This window comes from Syngnathus acus, chromosome 10, assembly GCF_901709675.1.
Source record: "Syngnathus acus chromosome 10, fSynAcu1.2, whole genome shotgun sequence".
In the NCBI taxonomy this organism is placed as follows: domain Eukaryota; kingdom Metazoa; phylum Chordata; class Actinopteri; order Syngnathiformes; family Syngnathidae; genus Syngnathus; species Syngnathus acus.
In genome coordinates this window covers 11,486,359-11,512,678 of record NC_051095.1, presented here as the reverse complement: position 1 = coordinate 11,512,678, position 26,320 = coordinate 11,486,359, and the positions used below count along the sequence as shown (strand labels likewise).

At 40.3% G+C, this 26,320-nt stretch overlaps 1 protein-coding gene across 2 annotated transcripts in view; it reads left to right on the top strand.

Moving 5' to 3' along the window:
* The window catches only part of nlgn3a (neuroligin 3a), a 134,847-nt gene that overhangs the window by 9,894 nt on the left and 98,633 nt on the right, over positions 1-26,320 (top strand). Inside the window, exons 3-4 of one of the 2 annotated variants that reach the window (XM_037260104.1) lie at positions 18,492-19,160; positions 20,048-20,107. In XM_037260104.1, the coding sequence (XP_037115999.1) occupies positions 18,689-19,160; positions 20,048-20,107 (532 nt within the window). In that variant the 5' untranslated portion in view covers positions 18,492-18,688. The remainder of the gene's footprint in view (positions 1-18,491; positions 19,161-20,047; positions 20,108-26,320) is intronic. The other variant, XM_037260106.1, reaches the window with a different exon arrangement.

The window sequence follows — 26,320 nt, the reverse complement described above, 5'->3', positions numbered from 1 at the left end:
ACTAATGGCACCATGATTTCCAATGTGGAGGCTTCATAAATGTCCCCCAATGACACTGTTAACGACAGGTGTCAAACATAAGGCCAGAGGCCGGATCCGGCCCACCACGTCATTTTCTGTGGCACGCAAAAGCAGATATCAACATTCATGATCCTTGCTAAAATCTGTACCAAAATTTAAGATTTGCCCATATAACAAATAACGTTGAGATGTCTTTCAATGACTTGAGCAATACTACAAATTATTTTGTCTGATTAGCAATCCATACAGCAATACTACAAATTATTATGTCTGATTAGCAATCCATATTCTCTTGGTAATAAGACCTTTAAACCTGTATTGGGTGTCACCATTTAAGCTGTTAACTACTACCATTTCTACTAATTTAACTACAAAGTGGCCCATGATAATATTGAGTTTGAACACGTATTGGGTTTGGGTTAAAGTTTGAACTTTAAACATGAATTGGTTGTCATCACTTAAGCTGTTACTACAAAGTGGCCCATGATAAAATTGAGTGTGACACCCGTGCTGTAAACTCTGAACCTTAACAGTATACCTGCTTTGGGATCGGTTCATTCCAGTGCTTACAATGTAGACCGCCTCCTCCTCACAGCATTCTATTTATATCCCTGCAGTCTTGATGATAGCTTTCTGATAGCTTCTGAGAATCGTTACATTCCTCTATCAAGCCTAGAGCCAATCTGTCTACTTCCACCTCCTGCTTCACAATTATAAATGTACTATACTCTGCTACACACCATGTAATACGGGTTCTAGAAAAAATACTTATTCTTTGAATGATAAAAGAGTTACATCCTCAATGGATTGCTAAAACATCGATTCTCAATTGCATTTTCTTTGGCTTGTGGTTTTAACTATTCTGCCACAGAGCAAATTAAGTGCAAAAATCCTCACGGAATAGAGTTTATTTGACCTAATATGTTCTCTTGGCTGCGGCTCATTACATTGATACAGATCCCAATTCACCTGGAAATCTGGGTCATTACAGAAATAGCCTGGTGGCTTAGTCCCCCTAGATGGCAGCTCTGATGAATTGGTGGCTGTAGGTCACGATGACAATGGTTTGAGTAAAAGTACAGCCTGGCAGTTGGCGGCTTGGGAAAGTTCACTTTTTGAAGAGTTTGGGCAGGGTGGGCGAACTTGTAAGACTGAAGGGATCTTCGAAGCACTTAACTGATCCTCTGGCCAGATTTAAGTGGTTTTGCAAACACTGGCCACAAGATGTGCTACAAAATCTGTAATCGTATATGCAGAAGGCCATCAGTGTGTACGAGCGTAGTCTAAAACACGTGACATTTACTCACCTTGAGCCTTGTCAAACCTGTTGTGTCTCTTGAGGGATTACAACCTGAAGGTGAATTTGGCAATATCAACTCGAGGGGTTTAGCTCTTTCAGGGGCTTTTGGGCCCTCTATGAGTTTGAGCTGCTCCCATAAGTACAGGTGTCGAATGACATAATGGTGGTAGACAGCTCAGTCCTGAACCTGAAGAGCAAAATGATACGGTTGGGATAGAAATGGTTCTGCGAGAGTGGCAGGAATGGAGAGCGGATCAGAGAGGATCGAGAGTGGGTACAAAAAGAGATCAGTTTGAAACAAAACAAGAGGAAAGTGATTAGGTTGGAAAAAGCTTTGCCTTCCTGACAAGTCAGCTCTTCACTGGGGGAAAAAGACAAACCAAACAAAATATTGCCAGTTTGTTTTATTCATTCTAAGGACAGCTTTAGCTTTGCTGCATAGTGAGTACAACGAGCAAGCAGCAGATACAAAAGGAACACTATGCCCGAGTTTTCTACTTGTGGGGATTTTGATTGAGCCCGATCTCGTCGCCATATTGGAACACACTAAATGATTCAACGATTTCTGACAGTCCTGAATTTGCAGGCATTCTAATGTTTTATTCTCTTTAATCACTCCAGTCTAAACCTGCCACGCACACATTTCAAACTCTATCCAACTCTCAACTCTAAAGCAAACAGTGACAATTACTGTTGGAGCATCTCGGTTGCCTGGCGCCCAGCAATACGTAAACTAATGGGATGTTTATTAAGATGACATTAAGCTTGCATGCTTAATATGACTATCTCAGACATTTTGAGACACTTTATTCTTCTTTGAGACCAAAGCAACCGAACACGACTACTTTCTTAAAAACACCGGAAGCCAAGTCATTAACATTAAATTGCATTCACACTCTTCATTCACCTCCGGGTTGATTCTAATGATACCCATGTGATTTACCAGGCAGATCCCTGATCAGTGTGTAAAAGCAATCCAGAAGTGACCTAATAAGGCATATCGTCGTCTTTGTTCCACAGTATGTTTTGAAAGGCGCTGCTCGGAGACTCGTCTAAGGGAACCTTATCACAAAAGGCGCTGGAAATGTGACATATTTCCACAGGGATAATTGTGTTTTGTACCTCTGAGGCCCACTCTTCCTTCACATTGATGCTTTGCTGCACACCCATGATAAAAAGCTGCATCATATTTAAAAGTCTCTAGTCAAATTGAAACATCCTGAACAGAGAACTTCAACTCAATGTTGTGCACCGTGTGAACTCGTCAACTGGGGTTGATTCTGGATCCTCAGTTTCCCTTTTAATCCAAGACACACACCCATACCCACGCCGAACTAAATCCCGCTAGAGATAAAAAGCAAACAAAAGAGTAGAGCATGCACAGTGGTGAATGTCTGAATGGAGGATATTCGTGTAATCTTGGGGCGACAGGGCTGACTCCAACCCAATTCAGAACCGCTGTTGCAGAGAGACGACCAAGGACAGTAGTGTTCTAAATCCCTAGTAGAAGAGAAAAGTAAAGACAAACAGTGTTGCAATGAAACAACGGCCAACCCATTTATCTGAGCATCCCACACAACCCTTGGCCCAGATTTATAGCTGTGCGCATCCACAGCTACCAAATCTTCTGGCAGCCTCTGACAGAGTTATTGATAAGAAAAGCAAGAATCCCACCAAGGAATTCCAAGCTCATCCTAAAACATGAGCAGCCCTGCAATAGCTCATACTTGTCCACCACAGGCTTATGATGTATAACATAATGCACCATGATCACGCTTTAAATTGGGAGACATTGTTCCTCATTGATTTTGCTCTATCTCTGAAGTAATCCAGCACGTATTTCATGGTAAGTGGCGGTACTGGTTTATAGATCGGTGGACAAAGCCCGGTCTTTTGATGAGCATGCGATGCCTCCGGAGACGCAAGCCATTTGTTATTCTATCAAGAGTAAAATGCCTTTTTGAAAACAAATAAAAACAGGCCCCCGCTAATCATTAGACCTGAAGAACTTAATCCAGCACAGTAGCTCTGCTCTACTAGAAATCTTTAGAATATTTGCATCTGGCAAATAGGAGGTTCTTTTGTTTGCATACTAAGGGCCAGACATTGTAATTTGCTGTCGCAGCCTCACTCTGAAGTATGGTGATTACAGTCATAACAATTACTTTAATAAAAGAGCATTGACTATAATTGTAAATATGTTTCTTCTCCTTCAAGTGACAATCTATAACATTATGAAACGACTGAATAAAAAAGATTAATTGTATACTGTATTCTTTAAGTACGTGCTCACCGACGTCAACTGATGAAGCAAGAACATGTTCATGAGGCAACCTCTTAAAAGACTTGCACATGCCACGATTTGGTTTTAAACAGCCTGTCTCTCTGTTTACCTCAGAAATAAGTATTTATAATAAGGAACATGATTCTGGCTCTAAGGGCTTTGTGTTTAGTGTCAATGAAAATTAAGGGGAAGCCTTGTAGCCACATTATATTTTACAGCCAACATGTAGGCACTTTTATTGTTGTGGTTGCTGCTTTGCACAAGCTCTGGGGCTCTTCAGTAACAAAACGACAATGGCCTCGTTGTTTAATCTCTTCTGCATTCATGCCTGGTAAAAAGCCCCCTCTTTCCTCTCCAAGCGCCAAACTCGCTCTTGTATCTGTATATGCACAGCTTGGGTTCCGAAACATAGTTTTCAAAGTGCCAGCATTTAGGGCACAGTTTGGATGTCAACATATGAATGAATAAATAATATGCCCTTAAGTTGGAATGTTGAAACTGGATGTGATCCGATGTGACTTTTCGTTCAAGCTGGTTAACTCACAGATGTTGGAGGAAAACATTATTTTTCCTTCATTTTTTTAATGAAAAACGCTCTACCTAAAACATACCCGGCAGTCCTCCAAACGAACGAGTCATTTGATTTTCCTCAACACACATTTTCCGCCTTGATTCATTTAATTTCTAATATTTGAAAGTTGTAGATGTGAGGGTTTTGTAGCTTTAATCTGGTTCTCAGTCTTGTTATTACGGTAAATGTCAGTTAATAATTTTCATTTATACACAAAATCAGTTGTGTGTCTTGTAAAAAAAAAAAAAAAACCCTACAGAATTAAGTGGTTATAAAAGTATTGTACTTCATTCCCCTCTTTTCAGTGTGGCCTATGTCCAAGAAACACGCACACGGTCAAAGCATCTGTGCACCAACAGAACATATTGCCCTGTATATGGTACAGTATGTTCTGGGTTGAAGATTAGGAGGAGGAATACAATCCTAGATCTGCGTGTGCAGTTTTTGAGGAAGTGCACACAACCTGAGGCTAGATTTGCCTGGAGTGTTTTGGGCATGGCCTACTTCTCAGCATTCAGTCATTAGCGTTGTCTTATACTGGCTTTAAAGTAGAGAGATGGGATTTTAATTCATCCTTAAAGCTCCGTATGCAGGATGTTTGTGCTGCATTCAATTCCTCAGTGAAAGGAGGTCAGCCACCATTAAGAGCTGCCGATGAAAATTGCCTCTTTACGTTAGACGGCAAGAGTTCATGGATTTTAGAAAGTGGTGAGTGTTGGTACGAATGACCATATGACCTTGAGATCTCTCAGGCCAGTAAAAGGATGCGTGCTTACTCGCACAGTGGCCTACTCTTGTCTCATGGATTTTGTCGAGGGTGCGCTTGAATAATGTTCTGCCGGAGACACTCTAAGTGCAGCGTCTAGGACTCTGGCGTCAGCAGTAATGTTAGGGCAACCTCTCCTCTTTGTGCAATGGCATAGGGAATATTACGGCCTGATAACAGATGAATTACGATGCCATTGTCAGGGAACATGGAAGTATTTAGTACCCCTGTGTGTGAATGCTGTCAGTCAAGAGAATAAAACAAGAGGAATAGGCCATGTGAAATTTGGTTGAAGCATCTCTCTCCACAGCTGGACTGGTGATACGTTTACGCCAATTCAATTGAATAACGCTCTATTGAATTAGGATCCCACATTTATCATATACTGTTCTGAGCTGAAGCCCGCACCACTTTTTGGGATGAAGGTAGGTACGGCTGCTGTTGTAAATGAACGAGAGTGTTTCGTCAAATCGAGGGAGAGAAAACACCAAGCTGCACGGTAACAAAGGATGCATTACCTAATAGATTTGGCAACAAGACAGAGTTCAGGGCGCTCTGATAAAGCTAGGTTATAGTACTTTAATCAATCACAAAGAACACAAGCCAATTTAGGAAGAAGCCTGACATTCAAGATAGGCTTTCAGATAGGATTAGAAATAGTAAATTGAGAGTAGACATATTTGGCAATGAAAGCCGGAAGGACTGTTGTGATGTGACAGTGGTCCGTCCTCCATAGGGGATATTATGGCATGTCTGTGACTACCCTACTTTATTTTATATATTAGCAAGAAAGCTCTAGTGGCGTCTGTTTGCTCCCTGCCTTCTGCAAAAGGGCAGTGTCATTTAAGATATCCACAAGAGCTCATCTGGATTCTCTGGCATGACTAATAATAATATCCACAATCTGATTGTGAAGCGGTATAAAGCTACAGCCTTTTGTATATGGCTGCTTTTGAAAATGAACCCACCCCCATTCCCCCCTCCATACACAAACAAAATGGATTTGCATGCTAGTATAGGTCAAAGCAACAGGTGGCATATATATATATAGAGACAATTATCTATTCATTAATTTTCTACGCAGTTTATCCTGTTTGGGTTTACCTCAGCCTATCCCATCTGAAGTTAGACACTTTACCACCAAGTGGCAAAGTTCAGGTTGGAGCTCAAATTAAGATCAGGCTCTGATTTGATCAGGCTTTCCACAATCACTGCATCTGCGATGAAAAATGTGAGACAGCCTTTAAGTCTCCAATGAATTGAAGAACCTAAATAAATGTGACGCAATGAAATGTATCATCTTCTGACGCTTTCTGGAAACAGGAAAGCATGCTTTTGCATGTGTACTAGAAAGTGTAACAATTCAGGGTGGCCATTTTGGGAACCGTCACAACGGAAATGATTGAAGTGATCTGAACAATAGCACCGGATGAAAGTAAAGATTTTGGGCAACAGGCACAAAAAGCCATAGAGTGGACATATTTTTAACCAATCAAAAGCCTATTTGTGGAAAACAATAGCACTTTGGTGGGAAGCAGTGAGGTAGTTATTCCTAAATAACTTAGAATATGGCATATGGTATATCATTACTTGCTGGTAAATTTTACATCACTATTTTTCCAGTAACATTTCCTAGAAACACAAACTGTAGACAATAGATTAGCATGAGACACAGATGTACATTTTCACAAGCTCTGGTCTGTTGCTCATGAACATAGTATTTGAAACGTTAAAATGGACAAAAGTGTTCAAAGGCCATATGTATGAAAAATTACAGGAGCATGCTTTCATAAGCTTCCCCATCACCTGGCTTCAGATTCAGCGCGGTTTTATGAATGGAACACAGAGAAGTATTGTGATTGTGCTGGGTAAGAGAGGCGAGTCAACTATGGTGACTGATATCACCTCACTAATCCCTCTGCGTCTCTTCCAAAGCCACCTGGATGCTGCTTTGAGTTTGCTCCTAAGAGAGGGTGTTGAGATTCAAATCACAAATCAAATCTCAGACACAGCTGCCGGCGTTAAGGGAAACAGTGTATGGCATATATTTTCTTCTATTCAGCTCCTAAGTACCTCTTCAATGGCTGATAGAGGTCATACGGTGCAGCAAGTGTTTGTGTGGCCATTGTTTCTCGCCAGTGTTGACGGTCCCCTTCACAGAACGACAGGCTCTGTTTTTGTGTCGCGGTCCACGTAGTCATCAAGTGTAGCTTGAATTGCTGCTGACCTTTAGTTAAAAGCACATCATTGTTGGTTCAGAACTTAATTACGCTCCCATAAAGTCCAGACATCATGTGCAGTGGGCAGACCTCATTTAATCTGTTGTCATTAGGCCACATCAACCTTCCTGTGTAAATAGGCCTGCTGCACCGTTCATAATTAAGCCGCTTTACCCATTTTTGGGTAACAGAAATATGGTTGCTGCAGGTTTGTTTTCCTGCCTGAATTGCACTCATGTGTGTCTTTGAAGCCACGAATTAAGAAATCCAGCTTGTCACACAACAATACACTTTGGCAGCCCTCACTTCTGTGCGACTAGCAACCCTTTTGCATGACAAAAGCGCTTTCCTGTTCCTGTGCTGTTTGGCATCTGTGGCTGCTTCGCTTGGAAGCCAATTGGTTGTGGTATTTGAAAGGAAACATGAATATCTGTTGTGCTTTAATGTTTTCATCGACCCATCACTTAATATGTGAACTGTTACTCTGCATGGGTTAGTTATAACGGCTGAAACGGTGCCGAGTGCATTGAAAAGAAAGGCAAAAATGTACAGAATCCATCCGATTAATTATTGTAATTAATTCCTTCGCTGGAAGTCAAGACCAATGTTTTAGAAACTTATTCTGAAAACTGAGGAAATCCTTATTTCCAAATATACTGTGTTTGAAAACCAGGTGCATGATGGTGAGTTTAGTATTTTGTATAACTAGTCCTGGAACTTTTCTGACCCACTTTGTATTACCCATAGTTAACTAACCTATGAAAACCGCTTTTGAAATTTGACATCTAACAATTAATATTTACTGTACACATTTTTTAAGTACAAAATCAAATCGCAAATCAACAATAGTCACTAGCTTTCAATCAAATGACAGTAGTATGACCTGGAAAAAATGGAAGCTACATCAGCTTTAATTTTTCTTACAATTACATTTCCAACGTCTGATGGTTGGACTACATACCACCGGGTTGTTGCAGGGTTTTTCCAGGCCGAGACAACGAGGCGCTCTAAAGTAGCCATAGTTTGCCACTGTTTGCACACTGGCTGTCAAGGCTGACTTCTGTAAAACATTCCCCCTTCTTCACTATTTTGCCTTTCCCTGCCTGACGTATCTGCACTCAGGCGACTCGCCGAAAATCAGGTGCTCTAAAGCAGCCCACAGACTGTCCAAAAGGGAGATTTATTCCTACCTATCTACACGCATGTCACAATCGTACCGGATGACCGCTGATGTGGATGAAGGTGCTCAAGTTATTGTATAGTTGGGGATGTCATGAGTCACTGAGTTGGTTTTACGGCTGAGTCATTCGAGGACTTTAAGTCAAGAAAAGTCTGGAAAACTGGCAAACAGTACAGTTCATCCCTCCAGAAGTGAGTAGTACATCGTTGTAAGTCTCCGCACGTTTTCTGCAATTATCTTTTATGCAACTATCTATTATGTATGACCATTTACAAACAGATCTCTGAATTCATTTAGCAGGGTGTTCAAGAACCACAGGCTTCTGACCGAGAACAAACTACTGTATTTGGCTTATTTTGGCACCATACATTACCTCGCTTCAGAGTCATTTAGGAGGGTATTACATTTCATAGCATAGCTCGACAGATTTTCTTTCACATTCTGGTGGAAAACTCATCTCAATTTTAACCCCAACATAAAAAAAAAAAACATGATTCAAAATGCAGTGGGGAAAAAGCAGTGACTTGCACGCACTCAGTGTGGAGCTTCAGTGGATTTTTGAAATCATGTACAGTAAGTGTTCAGGATGATCAGCTCTTCAAAGGTTTCTATGGTTTATTACCATAATGTGTTTGTATTCTGGGCTCTGAAAATAATGGTTTTGTATGTGAGGGTATTGTACTATGTACAATATACGCTCTTCCTTGTAGGGAACCTGCCCTTATTTATCAACATTACTGCAGATAACATGATTCATATGATTCTATTTAAATTTACTCTCTGCTATTTTTTTCTATTTCACATTAAATGACCATCACTGACGAATGATATTAACTCTGTAGATGTTCATTGAGGCGAAGGACAACTGATCAGTCTTTAACACATACTTCAATAGCAGCCACACGGGCTGATGTCATATAATGCATTGCCAATGAACGTGAGACTGTCATTGGGCGTGATCAACTTCTGACCTCAATTAACTTGCAGCAAACCTCCTAGTTCAGCTCCGTGTGTTTGTGAAGTGTTAATACAGCTTCAAGAAAATGGCGTCCCACCTATAACACAGTCGATGCACAGCGATATCCAATCAATGCTCTGTGCTCCACATAGTGCTAAGCATTACTTAGAGTGAAAGGTTTCAACTTTATACCAGATGATAACCTCATTAATCTTGCTCGATAATCGATCAATGTGATTTTAAGTGAGGTCTCTTTTGCAGGCAGCAACTATCAGTACAAATGGGTTTGCGAGCAAAGAGTGCAGCATAGGTAATACACAGCAAGTGGCTGTCATAAACATTGATTTGCTCTTCATGTGTAGAGATGTGCCGTTACTACTCCATACACTTGCAGGATTTTTTATTAGCTATGAATCCCAGAAGAAAAAATAAAAATCCATGCTCTTTCTGCTGTTCGCAAGAAATTGATGTCAGGCTTCCATGTTACTGTCCTCACAGCAGTGAAGAGCAGCGTGACATATCTACACAATTCTCTTTTGCTTTATTTATTCTCGCTCCATGACTGCTATGACCCCTTTTCATAATATAGGATGATTAGATGAATGACTGTAAAAAGCAGAAAATTGGCACAGCATTTATTGACAATTTGAATTAGCCAACACTTGCGTGATTATAAAAGCATTGGAGATGTAGCTCATTTGAAAACACAATAAATAAACACACTCAATTTCAAACCGCTTTCCGCTATTAAGTGCATATTTTATACACTGTAGGCCTGGAACAGGACTTGGTTTTTTTGTATGCTCTGTACAGTACATTATGCCGCTATGCACTGTGTTTTTTCAGTTTGGCACTTGGGATAAAACCAGAATCATGACTCGCCCTCGAAAAGAATAAAACGGGAAAATATTGTGTCAATGTATTTTGCGTAGCTTCATGTTAATACATCACCATATGTTGACATAAAATGTGGTTGTAAAAATATATTTTTTATGCCCCAATTAAATGGTCGGATCTTTAAGAGCTATTTTTTTTTTTTGGCATTTTGGGTGCCTTTTATGAACAATTTCACTGCATTTAGTGACATTGAATAGCTATTTGTTTTGACCATTTGTTAAGGATAACTTTCTTTGTCAAATGAAACGCATGATGGAACTAATAATGTCTCCTCACTTGCAACCTACTTTCTACCTCAGACTGCTACACTGGTGTGCCAAATGTCAGCCCGCCTCAGTCTTTCACTTTCAACCTCACTATACAAGACATAATTGATTTCCATAACAGTCTACTGAACAGAAAACTGTCACCACCAAACAGAGATATGAACCTAACTCCCAGCACCATTACATAGTAGAACCGAATTTAGGTCAAATTATCAACTTGGAGCTGACCCAGACACTTCGGCAGCCAATGAGTTCCGTAAGAAATGCTCATGCACTCTGACAAAGGCATAAAAACCACTATGGTTAAAAAACAAAGACTATTTGACTTGAGGTTAAACTGGTGGCCAGAAAGTGTCCATTTCTCGAGGTGCCACGGCATCAATTTGTGACTGATTGTAAGAATCGCTGAGCCTTGGAATGTCACAATTTGCTTCAGTACAAACACATTTCCACAATATTATACTGTACTACAAAATTTCCGTGCAGTATATTCATCTGAAATTTGCTTTCTGTATTTGTTTTTAGTCGATATAATATTCAGCCTGCACAACAAATTAGTGAATTAGCACTCGTGCAGGCTGATGGGAAAACTATTTGTTTTGCATCTACCAGTCATAAAGCAAATTATTAGGGAAATTAAAATTTTGACCTCATGATGGTTCTGGATTAAATAGACAGGAGATCCCTTAAGTCATTAGGACTAATGCTCTGGAGACCAGGGCATAATTGCACTGTAGCAATTTATCTTGTGCAGATATTACACTCAATCAAAATGTTGGAATGACCACATTTTTCGAAAGTTGTTATGTTGTGCACTCACCACAACTCTTGTACATGCACATCTATTCTGAACCAATGCTGAAACAGTTTTCTGTCTAAATTTTGGGCCTCACTGATTTTTTGATTGACATTTATCAACTTGTGTTTTGAGTATTTCAATTGTACAATATTTAGCCAAATGGCCTTTGGGTGTCACATGACACCCCCCGCCACAATGTGACCTTTACACCTTCATGCCGACTACCACATCGGTGCAGCCACCATAGTGTTAGTACTCTAGCTGTGCATTTGTTATTGTCATTGACTGGGTCATTTTTGACTAAACTACTCATCATATGGTCATTCTTTAACTGCAGCTGTGTTAGCAGGAGGCTAGAAATAGCACTGTAAACAATTCATCAGGAGAATGGATCCCATCCTGCAGATGGCATCTGTGGGAGCTTCGATAATGACTATGCAACGTGTTAAGCCTTAATGTGTTTACATAGGGCTCGACTATAGACGCACCTAATACTTAATCCTGTGGTTCCTCTAAGAATCCCTGTGGGCTGCTTGAATGATAATCTACTTTCAGTTTTTTTCCCCCATCAATGTTGTACTCTGCAATGGATCAATAGGAGTTGCAATGATGAACTGTTGGAAATGTATTTGTCTTTTTTTTAAACACCCCGGTTGTTTTCCTTCTAATTGAGTCTTGTAGCTTTGGTAAATACTCATTCTCTGTCAGTATTCCTTATAGCATAATACTTCATAAATTGTGTCTGGCACACACACACACACACACACACACACACACACACACACACACACACACACACAGATGGAGACGGTCACTCAAGAGAAATATAGATGTTATACAGCCTAGAGTCTGCTTGAAATTTCTTGATCACATCTGTCCAAATCATTGAGTCCAGGGGAGCTAACAGTTGTTTCAAGCACCGTCAGCACCTAGCAGTATGGCCATTATTTATTCGCTGAGCAGCCATGGTGTTCATCTCAGTGCCTCGTATCTGTCTTTATTTGTCCCACTAGGATCAGTGAAATCCATCCGTGTCGCTGTTCATCCATCCAACCAACTGTCCACTTCCAATACAGCTCAACCTGATCAGGGTTTGGCTCTCGTACATTTGGGGCACTCTGGACAGCTCAACCTTGGCTGCCACAACCTGATCACGTCCTTTATAGTTCTTCTTCACAACCAAGCCAGTTTCACTGTGATGATTAGCAGTCAGAATGTGCCGCATCTCCGTCCTTGATTTCGTGCCAAATCTTTTTTAGATATAATGACTGCCGAGTTTCCATGACTCGAGAAGAAAAATAGTGAAGGCGAGGACTTGTGTGCCCCCACCCCTGCTGGTGTAGCGTCCCTGCTGCCCAGCGGGAGCTCACTGAAGCCGCGGTTTGGTTTTGACACTCTGATGTTATTCCGCTACATGCCGGTCTGTGTCCTTGATTTGAAACGGTGTGTTGTTGTTAATCAGTCCAGTGTGCCAGTAAGAAGAATGCTTCAGTGCATGCGTACTAACATTATTGATTTTGCTGTTTTAACATCCATGTCGGCTTATTTGAATGAAACACGTGTTAGCAAATAATTTATAGATATGTATTCTCTTTAATATCGACACAGGGAGGCCAGAGAGCAATCCCTTCATGATTGAAGCAGCTCTCAAAGCGGTGCCCTGGCTCTCAGGCTTTCTCTCAGTGGCGCACATTGCAAGGCGAGATGCTAAATTAAGTTTTTGCTGTTGCCTCTCACATTTTAATGAGTTCAACAGAGGTAGCATTCTGATTCCTCTGGTTCCTGTCCTTCTGTCTCTTGTCATTTGTGTAATGGCACATCCAGCCTCGGTTCTTACTAGAAGCGTTTGTAATCAGTGATTACACACTCTCAGGTCACATTGGTTCACTTCATTTCAAGTTAGATGTTCCCCAGGACTAATGTGGAGGTCTTTATTTGAGACTAGCTTTTATAACAACAGAGTTGGGAGACTTTCAAACTGTATTCACCTACAACTCCTTTTGTCCTGTGTCTATTATAGCTTTTCTCCAAGGGTTGTGGAGGCGTAGGTGTACTTTCACTTTGCTGCAATTTACAGAAGTCTATGTTGAACCTCAAGTTTAGAAAAAACATTGTATTTGTGGGGATTTATACAGGTATGAAAAGTTGACGCGTCCTGTGTGGAGGTGGTTTGACTGCTCTGTGGAACCGCTGAGGTTCTAACATCTGTTCTATGATGTTGGTCAATCATTACTTGGAAAACATTCTTTTATGAGTGGAAAATGGATGAGGTGGAATGTTATTATTTTAATTGGAGTACACTTCAACCTCCAGTACACCTTTCTGTCTTTCTTATATTGCCATTCTCTGACCGCCCTTGTGTCGCTGAACAGTCCAAAGAAAGGTAAATACCGTATTTTCCGGACTACAAGTCGCTCCGGAGTACAAGTCGCACCAGCCATAAAATGCATAATAAAGAAGAAAAAGTCGCACTGGAGTATAAGTTGCATTTTTGGGAAAAATGTATTTGATAAAATCCAACATCAAGAACAGACATGTCATCTTGAAAGGCAATTCAAATTAAAAAAAGAATAGGCAACAACAGGCTGAAGGTACGGTATGCTAACGTCACATGACACGTAAACAACGATTCAAAGTCAAAGTCTGCTTTATTGTCAATTTCTTCATATGCCAAGACACACAAAGAGATCGAAATTACGTTCCCACTATCCCACGGTGACAAGACATAGCTAACTATAGCAGAAATAACATGCTAACAAGTTTACCAAACCATTCGTGTCACTCCAAATCACAAAATCCTCTACATAAACAAGGATGTAAAACACAAATCAAAACAAAAACAAAACATCTGTAAATGAAAATTGCAGTTGAAATGAAATGAAAAATGAAATTTTGTTTATTCAGTTGATGTTTTTGCGTTTTGGCTGCATGCACATGTGGGTTGTCTCAGAAGTTCAGTAAATGTGGAAACAATGACCTTGGATATAATTCACTTGGTAATCAAGCAGATTATCAGATATAGGTGCTATATCTGAACTGGGCACTTCCAGCTGCACTGTAAATCAGCAGTAAAGCTTTACTGTCAAATTTATTTTATAACATCTTACTTTTCCCCCTTTACATTCTTTCATCAAGAATTTGGCCCTTGACTGAAAGGCCATAGGTTCAGTTGCCTTGGCTGACATTGGTACGTATAAGAGTTCATGACCCAATTCACAGCTGAGGTGCCCTTGACCACAGCCGATAACTCCTCCAATTACTCCCATGTCACCAGTCCAATGTCTCTTCTAATGTGCCAAATGGCGACCAGAAAGATCTTCTGTATAAGCAGGAATTGGACCGGCAGAATGCGGAGTGGAGAATTTGGGAGAGGGTTTCTTAATGGGGTGTACTCGCTTGAGTGTCGTGTTGCATTAGAGGCTAATAACCTCCCTTAGATTCAGCACAACACCCCGCCTCCCTTCCCAGCCCGCATCAACCGCCCTACTTGTATTTATTACGGTCGGCAAGGCCATGGTGATGAGACGATCAATATTTCTGGGATGATGAGGGAGAACCTGTGCGGTCTTTGCTTTTCCCTCTGTTTCTCCCTTGGCACTGCTTCAGCAGGTAGAGATCAAAGCACAGAGGACTTCTGAGATGGTGTTGGGGATGGGAGGGGACGGGCGAGACTGATGAAGTCCGTGCTACTGTGTGTCCTCTAAACACACACACACACACACACACACGCACGCACACTCAATCAGACTGTCCTATGTCCTTGCTATGTCCAGATTAAAAAGTTTGACCCGATGCTTTTTATCTCAACCAGAGGGGTTTTTCTCTATCCTGTTGCAGTTGAAATTGAAACTGAAAATCAGGTTTTCAGACACGGTGACACACAGCGAGGCTCCATCATGAAAAGTATCAGCTACGCTTTGCTACTGTAACTGAAGAAATGCAAAAAAAAATTATTTATCAGCGTAGAAAATATCTTCTTCATAGTCTTTGAGGTGTGCCAAGATGGCTGTGCAGATGGATTCAGGAATTTGTTTTTTTTTTTCTTTCTCAAAAGGCACCACCCAAAGTAGAAACAATTGAAATACAAGCATTTTACAGCTCTTACTTTTATTGCTCTGTTCTCTTTTAACAGTGGCCTCCATGCCAAGCATTTTTTTAGTGATTGTGTAAATGTGAAATATTATTTGGGCTGCACTGTTATAACTCAGTGAGAAGGGAGTTCTAAACCTAAAGGGAATTCATTTATCATACAGTTAAAAAGTAGGGGTTTTTTTTGCCTCCAACAATCTCACATTTTGAGTAGTCGTAGTCGCTTAGACAACAAAATGGAATACACGCGAAATGTATTTGGAAGGTATACCGTATAGAGCTTGAAACCCAAACTCAATGCGGTATGATAAATTTACTGTACTTGTATAGTCAGAAATCAAAGTAAGGTAAAAAGTAAATCAAGTTAAAAAGTTGTTTCACCGCTGCGTTTATCACTGCACTATTTTTACTGCTGTTTCAGGTTTTTGCTGCTCTCTTGTTACAGTAGCTGTATCAAGGAACTTCATGCAGTAATAGTATCGTATTCAGATTTTTTTAATCACAACACCACATGAATAAATCAATATAGCCACATGCACATTGGTATGTTTCCGAACTATATAGACATGAATATAAGACTCATAGTATAGAGTTGTAGCCTGACATCTGCATGTACGTATGTCCTATGAAGCAGCAGCAGCACACTTGCCTCTGATCAGTGTGCCGCTCGTGTTTCTGCACCACAAAATGGAATTGCACTGCTCTCCTCTGCTTTCTCTGGTATGGCCTTGGGCTGCCATAGTTAGCCACAGACATTGGGGAAGCTCTAGCATCCATTTTCCTTCACTTCAACCATTAAACCCCTCCTCCGGGATCCTCCTTCCATGACCGAAGCCTTACTAGCAAAACCACTTCAATCATGTTGACCCGACCTAGCCACAGAATTGCATCACAGACACCACCATCAGTGGTGCTGATCCCTCATCCCAGCTGAGCAAAGAAAAAGAAAAAAAACACAGCGCCCCCAAGAAGCCTTCTATCTTCAGTCAGGCTGCTTGTGCCTCCACTGTGGGTGTTGCAGCTGCTTCCACGCAGACAGCGGAGCAGGTGCAGCTGGTCACTCGCTCACACTTCCAATACATCTTCACTTTTGCTGATGACATCATGCTCATCTGATGACACATCTGGCGCAGACTCTTTTCCTAATGATGTTCCCATGGACTGCAGTTGACTCCATGAGCCGCTGAAAACAGTCAACAAACACTGCTGCCATGCCTTGATGCTCATGAGTATATCAAGTGGCGAGAGCTACTTCACCCCTCCCCCGCTAGTTCACACTTTGGTGGAAATAATTATATAATCTCTGTGAGAGATAGCAACTTTGACGCCTGAACAAGCACAGCTTCTGGAAAAGGAAACTATCCTTCTGCAGTGAGCAAAGTACATGGAACACCCCAAAACAGTCTTATGATTCTGGCTCTGAATTCCCCATAATATGTAATGAAGCTTATCCCATGAAGCTTACCGTAAAGCGCACCATTATTATTATTGTTACTATTATTATTATTATTATTATTATTGGTAATAACTGTGGTTAATTAGGATACAGCTAAATTCACAGTACATTGCCATAGATTCCACCCATTATCAGGATTGTGTCGTGATGTAAAGGAAATAAAAAAACTTTGTATATGTGCTTATAGATCAATAATAAAAACCTTCCGAGAGACTTCAATGTAGAATTTCAAACCATTTAAGACACAGGTGTTAAACTGTTTGTTTTTTTAAAGTAACTTGAACAATAATTGAACAAACCTGTCCTCAACTTCTGATTTAAAAACTAGTCATACAACATTTTGTTGTGTTTACAGTATGAAGAAAACAATGACACAATGAGACATTTATCTGGTTTCACCCTCTTAAGGCTAGTATTGCCATATTGTTATTGTGTGCCTTGTCATCTTTGTGGTCCTGCTGCAACCTTGATTTATCTTAAGGGAAAATAAGGAAAAATAAAGATGATTCAGATACCTAACCCGGTAACTGGGGACAGCAGTAGAGTAGGTGGGAAAACTAGGTTACCACTTGCTAAATCCTAAGTATCAAGTGTTGGTGGATGTGCTCGTTGATTCAATAATCTCAACAAAATATGTCTTCCAGGATTTTTGCCTTCCCACCGTATTGAGTCGATCGACAGTGTCACTTTTCTGGCAAATAATCCTTTCCCAGCACTTAGCCCCGAGCAATGGATGCCTCTTAATCCACAGATTGAATGTGAGGGGACTTTACATGTATTTTCAGTCAGCAGGTGCTCTGTGTGCATAAATTGCAAATCATAATAGTCCATCATGTGCACGTCCTTTATGTAAGAGTTGATGACAATGGGCTCATCTGGAGCATCGTCAATACGTATGGATATATGCTTGAGCCACAGCTCCTGCAGATGGGAATAATAACCCAGCGGTAAGAGCACCCCTGGGAACATCCATGTTGCTGATGCATTATAAATCATTCAAGCCATCTTTTTGAAAGCAATATCCTCTCCTAAATGTTGACTTTTCTTTGTAGAGCAAATGTTGTAGGATGATAGAGGTGGTGGGGGCGTGGGAGGGCTAAGCTGCAGAAATTGAAAATTGATCAGGCAGTGTGTGGGAGGGTGATATCTCAGGCACTACAAATTTACCCTGAGACTTTTGGTTGGCATTTACAGCAATGTCATGAGAGGAAGCATCACTGCCTATAGCTACATCCTCCTCTGCCCCTATCATCTGGAGCAGGAGGGAGTTTGAATCTAAATTGTTCATATCTGGACCAAAGGGAGAAGGGGAAAATGCTGCATTGCAATAAGCACAACATGAATTTTTTACCATGTGACTGTGTATGCAGATTTTTCTTTTTGTGTTAGTATTGGGAGTGGGACTACGTGGGAAAATGGCAGTTGGTGGCTGCCACAAAATGTCATTACCATTATCAAATACCTCATGACACAACGTCATGAAGTTAATTACAACATCTAAGTCACTTGATCATTTGGTCCAATGGTACTTGCAAGAACTTCTGTCACGTTTTTGTGAGCAGTTTTATGTCAGCACACGAAAGCAGCCTAGCAGTCAATAAATATGAGGGCCTTAAAGAAGAAGGAAGCACACCGGTGAGCTGTCAGGAAACTGTCATTAATTCTCCTGTCTTCTTCTTTTGCAGCACGGGATAGAAGATCTGACAAGTGAGGAGAGAGGACTTCTCTCTAAGGAGAGGAGCTGAAAAACTTTCTCATCCTCTACAAGCTGCCAGGGTCCAGTATATCACCCCATGATTGGCCTTCTCGTGGCTGGAATGCACATCTAAGCTCCGGCGCAGGAACATTGTATGTTCGACGCTTGCACTCGCTCTCAAGGACCATGTGGTTTTCACCGAGGAGAAGTCGTACCCCTTTGCAGAACTGGAAAAAATCCCACAGTTGCCCCGGGATCGCCTTGTCCTTGTGGCTATTAACGTTTTGCTGGTGCTTTGCGACAGTGAGGGGTCAGAGCTACCATCCCACCGTCAACACGCAGTATGGTAAACTCCGAGGGGTGAGGGTACCCCTGCCCAGTGAGATCCTTGGCCCGGTGGACCAATATCTTGGGGTCCCTTACGCTGCCTCACCAGTTGGGGAAAAACGCTTCACGCCCCCTGAGCCTCCTTCCTCCTGGTCAGGGATCAAGAATGCCACCCACTTTGCTCCGGTGTGCCCCCAAAATATTCACAACGCCGTTCCAGAGATCATGATGCCCATATGGTTCACCTACAACCTGGATATAGTTACCACTTACATACAAGACCAACATGAGGATTGTCTTTATCTTAACATCTATGTTCCGACAGAGGATGGTGAGTGTGTCTCGCAGTCAGGATGAAAGCAGTTCTCTCCGCCCTCTCTGTCACTTCTTAACCTTTTTTTTTTTTGCGTGTGAGCATGACCTGTCGTCTGGCGCATGCTGTGTCTGTGTCAGTCATCTCAACCTATCATCTTTAGTCTTTTCATCAACTCTCCCCTTCCATGTCACTCTTAAATGATCCTCTTTTGATGACTAAACGACTTACAATGACAAAATTATATTCAAAGAAGGGAGACATTGGTTGTGCACTTTCCTACCCTCACTGTCTTGACTGTGTCGGGGATATTAGTGCTAAGTAGCTTGCCTCATAAGTGAATGATCTTGAAGGTTGGTGAAATGCTCTGTCTGGTACACGAGAGGCCTGTGGCATCAGCCGAACCTATGTAAGACCCTGAATTTTCCTCTTCACATGGAGAGCTCATCTAAAAAAGATTATGGGAACCACACATTTAAATTTGGCTGTTCTGAATGGCCGCTATTATGGCACCAATAGAAAACTGCCCAGGAAAATGGGTTTAACCTATAAAGCGCTCACCACTGATTCAAATGATTCAAACTGACATGACTTCAATTTTTGATACCGCAAAATGGCGAAATCTGACCAGAAACTCTGTGGCCTATAATGGGTCTTAAATAGAAGTGCATGTGAATATGGGCTTCCTGTGTCCCAGGATGCAGCAAATTCATTCCACCACTTTGGAATATTTCTGCAGGAACACCTACTTACTTTTTCAACAGGTCCTCTGTGGTTCTTGTTGATGGCTCGAGTGATGGGGTGGGGGTGGGTGATTTGGGGTTTGACAGATTTGTTGCATGTTACTTGCAATATTTTCCAGAGCCACCTGTTATTTTGTAGTTTTTTTCCCATTCATTTTACAGTCAAAAGAATATCCAAGGAATGTGCCCGGAAACCCAACAAGAAAATGTGTAGAAAAGGAGGTAGGTAAACAATCCCACATGTAATGAAATGAAATGAAAGAAAAGAAAAGAGGAGGGCGGAGCATCCTTCCAAAGTTGCCATTATCAGCATCAACCAAGACTCCCGGCAATGTTCTAATGGTGATGAACGCAGGAGCTACATCTTCCTTGACAGCGATTGTGCTGCCTTGCATGAGGCTGTGCATGCACTAGTGTACCAAAAAATAAATTTAAAAAAAGAACAGTTCATAAAACAAATGTTGAAGCTTTGTCGAGCATGTCTAAGAATTACTTGCATCTTATTTTTGATAGAACTGTATTTGGATGATTTTTATCTTATTTATTTTGATCTTGACTGGAACTGTTGATTAAATCAGCAAGAGTTTGTTTTCGTGAAATTAGACTGTCAAATTTTAACTTTGTATGCAAAGTAATGCTTCGAGTTTATCTTAAAGTACAAATTCTGACAGCACTTTGGACGCAAGCCTATTTCTTCAAATAGAATGCTATGTGAGGAAGATTGATCTACTCCAAGTCTTAACTGTTATAGAATTGCTATCGGTCTTTTGAAAGAATATATCACAAGTCCAAAAGTGCACTACTTGCTAATAGCAATAGAGCAGTTGATTTATCTAATTTCAATTACTATGCTTGAAGAGAACACTGTGAAAAGTTGATACATTCATGCAGATTGCACACTGCAGTGGTTGAAATGGGTTTAGGTTTTATGACTATGTAACTTGCCATTGTTAAATGAGGGTGTACAGTTCTTAGAGAGTGAGGGAGAGCCAACTCATGCCATTGCCGTGTTTGCGTCATTAGGTCTCATTTTATCCTGCACAACAAATTCAGTCAACTGGGAAAGGTGAAAAAGACTTTGCGTTATATCACAGCAATTCAGTACCTTACTAAATTGTTGTCATGCTTTTAGCACTAATCATCAAACATATTTAATGTATTCAGAAACAAATAATGACAGTGTCTTGAAGAAAACCAATTGTGACAAAATATTGATAGTTTCCATTGGCGAACATTGTCATGCTAGACTAATAAATTGCAAATTTGGTAATGTCAGGAAAAAGCCTATATCCCACTGAGGGCTGAACATTTTCAACTGTTGGCAAAGGTAGCCAAATGTGCGTTCACGTTGTGTTTGACAGGGTTCGTTCAAGGTCGTAAATGCTTTCAAAACGTCCGTCAGATGTTCGTTAACAGATTTAGTGATTTTCCTTGTCCCAAAGAATTTTAAACATGTTCAAAGGTCCGTTGTGACAAGATAAATCGAAGATAACATATGGTGACTCTTTGGCCTACATTAGCGACCTTGAATTAACCCTGGAGAGAAACCAACATTGGTTGCCTTCGAAAACACTCACAATGTTCGCCCCTAAGTGGAAAAGGGGCTTTACCATTCTGCTGAAGACTAAAAGGCACTGCATATCCAGAGGCAGTATTTCTAAGAGGATACTCAAGAAACATTTGTCAAGGTCATGTTTTTGCAAAGATGTCCAGCTCATAGTAATATAACAGAAAGTTAAAATATCCATACATTTCACCCTGAATGCTCACGAGATCATGTTACTTTTGAATGATTGGACATATTTACTATTTGAATTGGGTCATGATATTTTACTGGCAATAAAGCTTCACTGTAGCCAGAGATACAAAAACAATGACACGTGGAAACTGCAATTTCACTTTATACGCTCGTTAAAAATCACAGTGTTTTGTAAAAACACACGGCTAATTCACAAAGTGTGCCCTAAAGGACTTAACAATTAGCCTTTAGACTGAAACAAAGCATATCTTGCTCCACATGAATGAGTTGGCTCCCAATTTCCATAGAAGCAATTGGCAGCGTGTGGCCTCACTCTGTGCACCCATACATTCTACTTTGGCAAACCAATTTTATTTGAGACAGGCCCTCTAGGCACTTCTGTTTCAGAATTAGTCCCAGATGTGGAATACACACAGAAATATCTCTTTAATATTACCATTCCTCTTGATTTTTTTTTTCAATTATCTCCCTTAGGTTCAATAATGGGGAAATGGTTTTATTATAAGTTTCATATATTAGTTTTGTGACACAATATTATGAGAAAAGCCGGTTGTAACATTGGCCCCCTGTTGCCATAAATATTCAGGGCATCATTTACTCTCAAACTCTCGCTTCATTTTAATGACACTTTAAAAAAGAGTCTAATCTAATCGTCTAATCTTGTTTTATGTAGAATTAGCGGTGCTAATAAAGCAGAATTTACTATCATAGGTAATGCAGGAATTGACCTATAAAGCCTACGTGCTTCCAAAAGGGGAATTACAAAATGAATAGTTGTCTGAAGTATTTACGATGAATACACTGCATTGAAAATGCAACTTTGATTTTACAATGATGACATTTAAAGCAAACACTAAATTATTACTAATGGGGGAATTCTGTTTCGATGGTTGCAAAGCAAATGAAGTGTAGTAGTCATACGCGGTGCTAATAACATTTTAATTCCCAAATTTGAGAAATCTATAAATACGGTTCCCCCGGAGGAAATCATGATTAATCCTCAGAAATACGATAATATGCTTGTTTTTCCCAGCATCGGGCCTCTTACCCAGCATGAAACACATTTCTTGCATAGTGATGCTCAGCAAATGACAACTAAATAGCTTCATGAGCTTCACGTTTGGTAGAGGTGCTGCTTTAGGATACTTGTTCAGGAATATATAAAGTAATGGGCTTCCAATAAGACTTCTTGCATTATTCTTCCTTGTGGTCCCGTACAGGTTGTTCCACATTTTTCTGATTTATTCGAAGACATTTAAAAAAACAAAAATAATATATGCCTTCTCATATTATACATTATTTAGTGTTGCTTGTAAATCAGACATCGACGCTGTTTGGCAAAGTTGCTAGAACTAAATCTTTAATGTTTAGTACAGCTAAGCGATGACTCAGATATCATTTACGACAGAAACAAGAGTCTTCGTCGTTTGCTTTAATAGCCCGTTGCATGGTGAGCAGGTTGCCACCGAGGTTATGTGGAGGTGCTCAAATGTGCAAGCGCAGCACTGTAGCCTTCCTGCCCCCCCCCCCACGCCCCCCCCCCTCGCTGATAATTATTACACAGGGCACCAGAGATGGTGGTCATGTTTCCAGTAGTGTACTTCAACGCACATTTTGAAATTACAGTAAAAAGCATTAATAGACAAAGAAATATTGGAATACGTTGGAAGCCAGGCTGCATTTACGTTCCGGCATTACTAACTAACATTAAGAAAATGCAGCAAAATCAACACGGCTATAACTTACATAGTACGTGTCAAGGATAAGATAACCTGTAAACAGAACGAAGGTTCGCATCATCTGATCCGAGCCTGCAAATTATAATTGGATTTTAATGAAGCTCTCATATATATACATATATATATATACGTATATAGTATATATATATATATATATATATATATATATATATATAAGTATAGGTAATATATATATATATATATATATATATATATATATATATATATATATATATAGTCTCAACACTTCTAGCAGAAAAATAAATATAAAACTATACATTATCTACATTCTATATAATATTACAAAAATAGGTCACCTTGCCATGACCCAGCGGCACATCTTTTTATTTCATTGAGTTAGAGTGTTTGGAGACATGAAGCTTCAATTATGTGGAATAAAAACGTGCATAGTAATAGGAATAAAGGAAAGGATTTAACGCAGAAGAGCTTTTGAAGAAGACTATCACTCAATATTCATAAAACATGAAGGCAAAAACAAAGGATGAGCATATGAGTCATTGATTAGCAAACTAAGGCCAGTTGGGATTTTTGGTTCTGACACTTAAAACCTTTCTTGATGAATTCATTAATGCACTGATCCAAACACTAATGCAGACTGAATGATGAGGAAATTAAAGAACAGTGTGTCAGGCTGTGTGAGGGGGAGGAGAGACACTAAACTCGGAGCTTATCTCTTCCAACCAACTTCAATTATTCACATATTGCTGGTGAGTTGAAGCATACAGAAATCCGGTCACCGGTTTTCTCAAAATTAAAATATTATATATAATAATTAAAATTGGGATCTTGCCGTCTTGAGACAACAACATTTAAATTGCTTTTCGCTTTAAGTTGATGCAGTTTTACAGTGTAAGTTGTTCTGCTGCAGTTTTTGAGAGCAGGTTGTACCTTTAAAAGAATAAACATTATCGAAAGTCTCAACCTATTGATCTGCTTCTCTTGAGGCAGAGCTGCACTGCTAAATTTTGTATACAGTACTTTTTGTCATTTGTTCTCTTTGTAAAATATATTTTGACCTCAGGTCTCTCTCATTGCGAGTGTAAAAACTGTTCTTAGTGTTCTTCTCAACAGCTTTTAAGAGACACTCATCCTTCCCGAAATTAAGCACTCACTATGAGTCTTAGAGAAAAGTGCAGCCATATCAATGCTACTACATTTGCTTCTATTTTGGGCCCTCCAAGTATCTTTTCTATAAAGGCTGTGGACTACTGCAACTAATACTGGTGGCAGGGCTGAACGATTCCATCCAAAGATTTGCAAATCACCCAATTAACTCGAAACTTTGGACACTTTTCAGTTATGCTTGGTGTTGGGATGCAGAGTATGAATGCTGTGAAATACATCCAATTCTGCTTCGACCACAGTATGTCTTCTCATCGCAGCCAGCAACACTCAGTACACAATAATCTGCCGGTTGGCCCACTTCAACATGCCAAAGAAAAAGAGGGAAAGGCAGAGGAAGTCTGTGCAGCAAGAAGAATGGGTGAACATTTCCCAACATGACAGTAAACATTGGCCTTTGTGCTTTGACAACAGTCAATGCCTCCCTTTGAATACGACAGCAACGAGCTCTATTATTGAGCCGGGACACTCACTGACCCAAGTTAGTCCGGTCATACTGATTTGTGATGCAAGACTTGACCAAAGCAGGAAGTTCGCACTTAGAGCCCCACCGCCGTTTTACTGTTCGCTTTTCACATTAATTGCTCTATTCTTTGAGTTTAGACCAATTGAAGTGAATAGAGAACACGTATACACACGCACACAAACACAATCAGTTGCCTCTGGTATGTCTATTAGCTTAGTCAAGCAGCCTGCGGAAATTTTTTTCAATTCTCTTTGTTTTTTCATTAATTCCCCAATTTGTATTAGTTATCTGTACACGGACAAAAACGTCGATCATTGCTGGTAACTGATATCAAAAGGAGTGCTATTGTGTGGTGTGGATATGTATGTAGAATGTCTATGTACTATATATCCATATATACGTGTATGTGTGTATATAGTATGTAGTATATATATATACACACATACACCACGCAATAGCACTCCTTTTGCTGTCAGTTATCAACGATGATTGATGTTTGTTATGACACCAACAGTCTTGTAAGATTTGATTGATAATACTGATGTTTACAAGATTATATACCTTTACCTCATTTTATATTTAGAATCTCGTGGTACTAACGTGCCTTCTTCCACATTAGACGGGCAGGCAAGATTTTTTAACCCGATTTTTATTGGTTTTTACTTCATTCTTTTGAGAGCAGCTGAAGCACAGTGTGAATTTTTGGCTGTCCTTTACGGCAGGATTACAGCCTCCTTAACCTTTCAGCTGCGTTCTCCATCATTCGCTCTTACGTGTCCCTACCAAGCTGTTCCTTAACCTCTCCTCTGAGAGCCAGATTGAGGGGGACGTAGACAAGAGAGATAGCGCGAGATCACAGACAGAAGGAGATACAGATCCGGCCTCTCTAAAAGAGGAAAATGGCTACCTGAGGATTAGAGACTGACTATAACTCCTTCAAATTGTCAAGCCTGCAACATTTCACATTTTCACAAAATCCCATTCCACATTCTAACCTTTCTGATATTTAACTCCGAGGCTCATCTGCTGTCACGGAACCTTTTTCCTTTGCAAAGGCATGGCAGTTAACATTCAGCCCTTCTTCTATGTATTGAGGGAATGGTTGATTAATTTAATAAATCTCATGAGTCTTCCCGTATGAGTAAATTAGTGCATGCTCTGTTTTTTTCATGAGCACCTCCAAGGCAAACTCACTTTTTGTCTGTGGTTGCACCCTGCTAAAATGTAGCATTTTGCCACACTTGATGTAACCAACAAGTCAGGTTTTGCTTATTTGAATCTTGATCAGATGATTGTGACAGGATTCCATTTTCCCTGTCATTAATGAT